A 9,352-nucleotide genomic window follows, 5' to 3' on the forward strand; every position below is an offset into this window, starting at 1 on the left:
CCAACTAGCGACCTCTTGTTGATGGAGGAAGAAGGTATTCGTCGGCGAAAGGAGCTAGCGGCGGGGCGGAGCTAGCGGTGGCGGGCGGAGCTAGCGGCTGAGGGCCGTGCTTGAGGATGAGGCTGCCACCGCGCGGTGTGCGGGAATGGCGGCGCGCAGGTTCACATACTGTAATCGGGAGGTTGATAATGGGGAGGTGGGGAAGATGGAGACGAGGAAAAATAGCAGAGACGTGGGAACTCTTTCGCGGTAAAGAAAACGTCTTTAGCGCCAAATTTTGTTAAGCAAAAAATATTCCGGGAATGCCAAATTTAATTAAGTGTGAATAGTTTGGGAGCTCTAAGTAATCACATATATGGATGTGTTAAAAAACACATAATCGATAAATAATTTTTTTAGGTGTATCCTTTATTGGATAAATCCGTATGCTTTGTTCTTTTTTCAGAAAATATCAAACTTCATTGGGTAATATATGTATCCAAGTAATATCGATATAGCTTAATAAAAATAATAAACGCAATGGTAGATCGAAGTTGGGCTTGCCACTCCTCCGCGCGCTGCCGTGTCGACCGCGGACGCCGCCCCGGCGTGCCATCCCTTCACCTAGCCCTGTCGGCGACGGGGGTGGCAGCGTGCAGCGACTCCTCCAAGCCGATCTAGACCCGCTGGTCATTGATGCGGTGTCGGCGTCCGATGTGGCAAACGTGGCCCGACATTGCGCCACTCTTTTCACTCGTCCTCCTGTGCCACCCTCTTGGCCGACATCAGGGTGTTGTGTGACGATGTGTCGTCGCCATGTGGAGGTAATGGACGAGGCACCCTGGATGGCTCCTCCTCCTTCACGACCTTTGTCACGCCAGTTGCGGCGCGGCGATGATGTCAGTCTGTCGAAACAGTCAAACGTGTTCCGCAAGGGGGTGGCTCCTATTTGACGTGACGTCCGGTTTGGTCTCAGCAGTTTCATCAGAGGGGAGAGGGCTCCTCCTCAACATGTTTATTGGCCAGTGTTGGTGCCGTGCTTAAGTAGCCAGGGCAGGCAGACCGACACTGCTTCAATGTGACACATCGACCGGAGTAGGCTTCTCAGTCCCCGTGTTCATTTATGCTTGTAGCAGTGATCAACGTAGTACCTCACTTGAAGCACCGTGCCGCCACTCATTTCCAGCATCTCATGCCGCCGGTCGTAGTCCACATCCAACTCCGGTTGGAGCAAAAAATGCAGTTGGTCCGAAATAAACCTGCCACACCGATTCCAACAAATCGTGTGGCTGGCTCGAGCGTCCAACAGGGCCACCATCACCATTTCCAACTCTCAGCGTGGCCGGTTGCAGCATCTCGCGCCATGGTGTTTTTGTTATAAATGACCGGCCCAACTAAAGCACAAGCGCGAACCTCCCTCTTGCTCCTGGGTTTCGAGGCCCCCAAAAGCTTCCATGGTTCGGTTCTAGGAATCATCCAGAAGCTTGTCAGTTTTTTTAAGTTGGTTATCTTTTATTTCAGTTTATTTCGGTCAGGCTTTACTATGTTTTCCTGGGTTTTCCTTTTTTTCCCTTTATCTTTTATTTTTACCTACTGTTTTAATTTTATTTATTTTTCCTTTCTATTTTTCTATTTCCCTTTCTGTCTTTTTTTTAATTCTTCATGTTCTTCCAAATGTGCGAACTTTTTTTTAGAATTCCCAATTTTTAATTCGTAAATATTTTTTTCAAACCGTTAACATTTTTCAAAGTCACAAATATATCTTGAATTTGTGAATTGTTCCCTAATTTGTCAAAATTTCCAATTTTTTTGCAAAAAACCTTTGAAACCATAAACCATTTTCAAATTTTTGAAACTTTTTCAAATACTCAAACTCTTTAAAGGTCATCAATATTTTTTAAATTCATTTTTTTAGTTTGTGATTATATTTCTTTGAATTGGTGAACTTTTTTTCAAATTCATGAACATGTCCAGAAGGTGTGAACCTTTTTTCAAATTCATGTTTTTTTTTCAAGACCGCAAACATTTTCAAATTTGATTTTCCCCCAAAAAATTAACTTTTTACAAATGTCAGTGGCCATATGTGGCCGTTCCCAGGATTTTAAGAATAACAAAAGAAATGTACTAGTTACTGTAACACTTCACTGATTTCACCAAATATCCCTTACTGCTTTTGATTTTTATGATTTTCAAGTTTCTCCATCTTCGTTCTGATTTTTATGATTTTCCAGTTTCTCCATCTTTGTTGCCTATAATTTTTTCTGGTTAACTGGGATGTCAATCGTGCAAAGTCGATGTCATGCACTTGCAAAATATTATTGAAATATTGACTAGACTACTTTCATTTTCTATAAACTAGCACAAAGAAGCATCCAATCAGAACAAGTGAACCTGAAGCACACTTCATCAGAAGGTTCCAAAATTTAGCAGTAGTACTGTCACGTGAATGTTAAAAAACTATTCAAAGAACTAAACGGATAGCCATACAACTGTTCATTCATAACAAAAGGGAACATACACATTAAAAAAAAGACCATAGGCTCGTTCATCACAGAGTCACATAGGGAACAATACATTCTGAAGAAGATCCACCCAGCTGGAATAATTATGTTGGAGTAATTCTACCTAGGAGCATGGATGACAAGTGCTCAACCTATATCTTAGCTGCAGTAACAAGCTAAAAGCACAAAGACTACTCTGTTTCATCTGAAGATGGTTCTCCACCCATGTCAAAAATATCACGAGGTTTGAATTTCACCATGGTATTCCAATTCTCACTTCTCGGATTTTGAATATAGAAGACCTGGTCCACTTGGGAAGAAAATACAAAAGGATCATCCTCTAACTTCTCCCCTGTATGTATTTTTCGGGAGAAGTTCACATGAGTGAATCCAAACTCATCTCTTATAATACCAGCTTTGTGATGAACATCATACCAATCACATTTAAAGAAGACCACCTTGTAATCTTTGTATGACAATTCAAAGATGTCAGATAACCGACCATAATAGGACACACCATTTTCAGCAAGGTTCACGACACCACTATTTTGTGTCACGCGTCCTGTCTCGCGACTGATAGTATGAAACCTGAAACCATTAATTATATAGCCACTATAGCGCACCCCGCATTTGCTTGGTTTTGCGGCTAATGCTCTTATCTGTTCTGTGATATCCGATCCATCATCTAGTATAACCTGTATGTAAGAGTGGTTACATTGAGTTCACATGAAACTACAATGAAGGAACATGCTAAAGGTGAATTATACCTTTTGTTCCAACCAGTCAGCAAAGTGTCTACTAATCAAATCCTCATTGTCATCGTCCGTCAAATTTAAGTTACCCGGTTTCCTCTTCTCTTGGTCCACAAATTCTCTGTAATAATAAGACTAATAACATCATGATTTTTTCCAAGTTGTGAAAAATAAAAGAAATAGGAGATAGCATTGAAGCACACCTACGGAGATCATCAAGCTCATCAGAGTGTCGCAAGACACATCGATGTGCTTGAACTAGAAGCTGATCGTCCAATTGGCCTATAGTGACAGCCTTTCCAATTGGCTCACCAACACTATCAAACATGTACATGCCCTTTGTATTATCTGAAGGATCAGGGTTCCTAGATGTTCTTGTGAAACGTGTGGTTCCTTCTAGAAATCTTGAACAAAAGGTCAAGCATTCTTCAACAGTATATCCTTCAGCAATAGAACCTTCAGGATAAGCTCTATTGCGCACAAGTGACTTTAGCCAAACAAATGATCTGAACATCATAAAACAACAATGTTATATGCATAATGGGAAACAATAAATCAAATCATATACTTAGATGCACTGTGGAAAATAACAAATCAATCAAAGTAGCATACCTCTCTAGAGGGTACATCCACCTGTAATGCACCGGGCCACCAAGTTTAGCTTCTTCAACTAAATGCACCATTAAATGTACCATGACAGTAAAAAACGATGGAAGAAAAACCTTTTCCATATTACAAAGTGTCTTCACAATACTCTCTTGCAGTTTGTCAAGCTCAGAGAAATCTAACACTTTGGAGCATAGTTTCTTGAAGAAATTAGCCAGCTCAACAACTAATATCATGACATCTTTACTGGGATAACAGTGTAAAAGTGCCACAGGAAGGATGTCTTGTAGAATAACATGGCAGTCGTGGCTTTTGAGGCCAGTCAATGTCAATTCTTTCATGTTCACACACCTTGAAAAGTTTGATGCACAACCATCAGGTGTCCTACAATTCTTAATCACTGTACAAAGAATCTCCTTCTTTTCTTTATACATATTAAAAGGTGCATGCGGCAATTCAGTTTTACCCTTATCACCTTCATGAGGTTGAAGGCTAGATCGAATTCCAATTTCTCCCAAGTCAAGTCGTGCATTAAGGCCATCCTTTGTTTTAGAATCAATATCCAGTAAGGTTCCAATTAAATTTTCAAAGACATTTTTCTCAATATGCATGACATCTAGATTGTGCCTTAACTTGTTGTGCTCCCAGTATTCCAAATCAAAGAATATCGACTTCTTTTTGAAACAATCCTCAGGCTTCTTTTCAGGTTTACGTGCGACGTTACCTGATTTCTTGTTAGGCGCTCTTTTACGCTTCTGTTTTTCAGGACCTTCAGTTCCTTTTTCACTGTCTTTGCCCTTCTTTTTCCCTTTCCCTTTCTTTGCCACAACAACCTTTTTTCCTAAGACAAACACTCTGCCCTGCAACATCCTCAAAGCTGAGCTACCACTCATTGTTATAGGTGCAAGTTCCATCTCTTCGGTGTTATCAAACTCCTTCTTTCGTCTCCGAAATACATGATTCTGTGGTAGCCATCGGCGATGACCCATATAACAAAATTTCTTACTCTTATTTAGCCAATATGATCTTGTGAAAGGACCACAAGACGGGCAAGCATATTTAAACTATACATTTGATACTTAGGTTCAAATTGTATAATATGATTTACCGCAATCATTCACCTTACATTACAAAACATAAATCGAGAAGTGTCTTTACTAGAAGAATTTATGTGAAGTACATAAAGAAGTTTTCATCGATGACAAAAAATGGATGTCTCCAATGCTTGATTTTTTTCTGCATTCAAGTGACAAACAGCAGAAGGCTAGCTGGTGTAACTAGTTACTAAAAATCTACTCCCTCCGTTCGGAATTACTTGTCACAAAAATGGATGTATCTACAACTAAAATACATCTAGATACATTCATTTCTTGGACATGTAATTCCGAACGGAGGGAGTAAGTAATATCCACTAGTTTCGCTTTGATAAATCAAGAAAAGTAGAGATGACACACAACTTAGGTAATTCAAATTTTGCATCACACTGCTGAATATTCTTCTCTGGCATTCATAGGCAGTTCCCCCTAACCAGATCGACTTAAGAATATTATGTCATAAATGAGCGCCATCCAATCAACAGTACCACTGTTTTTAACAACAATTGTTATTCAACCACCAAAAAGGTTCACCGATTTTTAACAACAATTTTCAAATTGCAATAATACAGTGCATCACAGTAAGATAGAAAGGGAAAACACAAGTGATATATCTCAATTCGAGCTATGTTCCACATGATGCAGAGATATAAAAAAAGAAAACAACAACCTGCGGGCAATCTTCTGGCAGCAGAGGCGTGTGGGTGAGCTCGTTGCCGAGGTCGGCAGCTGAGAGAGAGGGGCGTTGGCGGGGAGCTGCGTTTTGGCGGGGCCAACCGGCGTCCGGGTCTGATGTACATTGGATAAACATTTCAATTTCCATAGTAAGAAGCAAATGAATCACATAGTAATTAGTAAGTAGCAATCATTTGTGATCATACGCAGCGAATGAATCAAGTTCGATTTAAATTTACAAGCAATCACAGAATAATCTTCAATTTGTTTAGAAAATAGAAACGGAGGGAAAGAATAGATGCACTACATTGTGGCTGTTGAGGAACGGAGGCCGGACTGCTGGATGTTGCTGCCGCCGCGCTCGGGAGGCCGGAGGCGGACTGGTGGCCTGGCGCCTGGGGGAGCCGCGGAGGAGAGGGCTGGGCGCCGGAGGCCGAGGGCAGGGGAGTGAGATGGCCGGATGGAGGGGAGGGGAGGGGAGGGACCGAGGGAGAGGCAGGAGAGCCGGCCGCCGCCGCCGGACCAAGAATCGCTCGCCGCCGCCAGAGCCTTCAGCTAGCGCTAGGTTGGGGAAAAGTTGGAATCGAGGAAGGGAAACACGGTCGGCTACTCGCGCGCCTGACCAGACCACCACGTCCCTCGTGTCTGGTAACAAGCGTGGCTGCCTGGTTGTGTTTGGGCTCATGGGCCAACGGCCTAGTCACTCATTACCTTATAATACATGTAGTATTTGTTTTGCACAAAACTTTTTCGTAGTCAAGGATTAGCGCAAAAAGGGCCGGCCATTCCAACGAGCGAACCTAAAAAGAGAAATGCCACCAAAAAATGGACTAGAACCCGCGACCCATCGCGATATAGCAGCTTTGTTCCCCACTGCACCAGCGACTCACCATATGTTAAATTACAACGCTCAAAGATAGATATTATGTACAGAGGTAGATCCGCCTTTTAATCATTCCTTCAAGAAATGAATAACGTTTTCTCGAACAAAATTTTAAAACGTGATTTTTACAAAAAAAGAACGTGAATAATTATTGACCACAGATGAAACTCCAAACATTTGTTGAATTTTTATAAGTTTCAAATAAACATTGAATTTTTTGTGAATATATGCCGAACAATTTTTTAACTACACAGTGTAAATTTTTGTGATATATGATGCACAAATTTTAAATATACATTGAACATTTTTGTAATATACGTTGAACTATTTTTAACTACACATGGAACAATTTTGTTATATACACTAAACCAATATTAAATATATATTGAACATTTTGTGATATACGCTGAACTTTTTTGAATTTTGAACATTTTTTTAAAGTAAAAAAAATAAATCCATGAACAATTTTTAAAATCATGAACAAAATTTGGATTTCGAACCATTTTCTTGAAAACAAAGTATAAAAGTAAAACGAAAAAGGATAAAATGAAAGAAAAGAAACAGAAAAAGGACACAAAAAGGTTTAAAAAAGTAAAAAACGGAAAAACTAGCAAAAGAAAAAAACTCGGTTTAAGGAACCTACTAGAAGGTTCCCAAAACCAGGTCTCGCTCGAAGTGAGTCAGCCCGTGCGCCTCGTTCGCTCGCTTCGCTTCAGCGAAGCAGCGACGAACGGACGGACACGGGCGTCATATAGGATCTGCCCCGAATTCCCAGGAAGGCCCCCAGCTCCGCCATCGCGTCAAGCGACGGGGGAGCTTGGGCTAGGGGGAAACCGGCGTCGGGTGGCAGGGGAACTTTGGCTGGAGGGAGGATATCAGCATATGGCGGCTGGGGAACTTGGCTGGGAGAAGTAGCGGGGGGCTGCGTGGGAGCTCTGGCCAGAGGGAACAACCATCGAGCAGCGGGGGAGCAGAGTGGAGCGAAGCAGGAGTTGAGGCTAGGGGCGAGTGGCGGTGGCGTCAGATCTATGATAGGTGGCGACCGTCGGCGGCTTGAGAGCTCTGGCTGGGGGCAAACGGCGGCGGGAGAGCGGCGGCTGGTGCCGAGGTGCCGAGCAGCGGCGGCGCTAAGGACGAACCCTCATAGTAGATCGATTTGTTTAGTCCAGGAGCCACGTATAGTAGTACAAAGCATATTGCAAAAATACCAAAGGGTATTTAGGTCATTCCACTAGGATTTATCAAGTTAAATAAATTAAAATTCAGCAAAACGCCACTCAGGGCAAATGATCAGTAAATTAATGTAAAGTATATATAAGTCTAAATCAAATGTTGCAACTCATCAAGTGCCAAACTATAATAGGGCAAATCATCAAATCCCTTGTATCTTTCGGATGACTAAGGATTTTTTTTCCAGGGAGAGATGATCAAGGTTTTTGTTTTAACATGAGAATATTAATATAATATTACTTAGAAGAATATTATGAATGTGATGATTAAGGTCGCAATCAAATAACAAAATGCCTCTTGGTCAATTTGTTCTGCAATTACTCGGGTCATCCATTCGAATTTTACCACAACTACAATTTTATTTGCCTTTTGAGTACACAAGATTAGATTATAGTCGCATATAAACGTCTCACAAATCGTCTCTAAGTTAATTAAAATTATATACCTATTTTCTAAATGGCCAATTATAAGCAAAAGTTTGTGACGCCCCATAAACGTCTTAAGAAGCGTCTTTAGCTTGCTAGTGTTCATGGGCACAGAGATGAAGACAAATAGCGTCTCAGAAAAAGCGACCATACAAGCCGTTTTTGTTGTAGTGGCAGGGCTTCGCCTAAGCACAACGACGGTATGACCGGAGGAGTAAACTGTGGAGGGGGCACCACACACGGTTAAGAGACAACTATTGTGCCTTTGGGGTGCCCCCTGCCCACGTATATAAAGGAGGGGGGAGGAGGAGGCCGTCCCAAGGGGGGGCGCCAAGAGGGGGGAGTCCTACTAGGACTCCGTTCCTAGTAGGATTCGCCCCCCCCCCCATTTCCTTCCAATGGAGGGGGGAAAAGGGGAAAGGAGGGAGAGGGAGAAGGAAAGAGGGGGGCCGCGCCCCCTCCCCTTGTCCAATTCGGATTGGGAAAGGGGGGCGCCACCTCGCGTGGCCTCCCTCATCTCCTCCACCATGGCCCATTAGGCCCATTAACTTTCTCGGGGGGTTCCGGTAACCTCCCGTTAGTCGGAAAAATCCCCGATCTTCTTCGGAACCATTCTGGTGTCCGTATATAACCTTCCAATATATGGATCTTTACCTCTCGACCATTTTGAGACTCCTCGTCATCTCCGTGATCTCATTCGGGACTCCAAACAAACTTCGATCACCAAAACACATAACTCATAATACAAATCGTCATCGAACGTTAAGCGTGCGGACCCTACGGGTTCGAGAACTATGTAGACATAACCGAAACACATGTCCGGTCAATAATCAATAGCGGAACCTGGATGCTCATATTGTCTCCTACATATTCTATGAATATCTTTATCGGTCAAACCGCATAACAACATACGTTATTCCCTTTGACATTGGTATGTTACTTGCCCGAGATTCGATCGTCGGTATCATCATACCTAGTTCAATCTCATTACTGGCAAGTCTTTTTACTCGTTCCGTAATGCATCATCCCGCAACTAAATCATTAGTCACATTTCTTGCAAGGCTTATAGTGATGTGCATTACTGAACACGGAGTGACAAATCTTAATCTTGATCTATGCGAACCTAACAAACACCTTCGGGGACACCTGTAGAGCATCTTTATAATCACCTAGTTACGTTGTGACGTTTGATAGCACACAAGGTGTT

The 9,352-nt window shown here is 42.3% G+C and overlaps 1 protein-coding gene across 2 annotated transcripts; it reads right to left on the minus strand.

The window, feature by feature from the left end:
* Window positions 1–2,502: 2,502 nt before the first annotated feature.
* LOC123051193 (uncharacterized) lies at window positions 2,503–6,191 on the minus strand. 2 transcript variants are annotated; one of them, XM_044474004.1, is made up of 6 exons: window positions 5,915–6,191; window positions 5,603–5,721; window positions 3,845–4,800; window positions 3,436–3,738; window positions 3,248–3,353; window positions 2,503–3,175 (listed from the first exon to the last, which is right to left on the minus strand). In XM_044474004.1, the coding sequence occupies exons 3-6, from the start codon at window positions 4,750–4,752 to the stop codon at window positions 2,672–2,674; spliced, it is 1,821 nt and encodes a 606-aa protein (XP_044329939.1). In that variant the 5' UTR covers window positions 4,753–4,800; window positions 5,603–5,721; window positions 5,915–6,191; the 3' UTR covers window positions 2,503–2,671. The 2 variants fall into 2 exon arrangements, with proteins under 2 accessions (XP_044329939.1, XP_044329938.1); XM_044474003.1 differs by lacking the exons at window positions 5,603–5,721; window positions 5,915–6,191 and having other exon boundaries at window positions 3,845–5,197.
* Between the last annotated feature and the right edge of the window lie 3,161 nt (window positions 6,192–9,352).

Source organism: Triticum aestivum, chromosome 2D (genome assembly GCF_018294505.1).
Source record: "Triticum aestivum cultivar Chinese Spring chromosome 2D, IWGSC CS RefSeq v2.1, whole genome shotgun sequence".
NCBI classification, from domain to species: Eukaryota; Viridiplantae; Streptophyta; class Magnoliopsida; order Poales; family Poaceae; genus Triticum; species Triticum aestivum.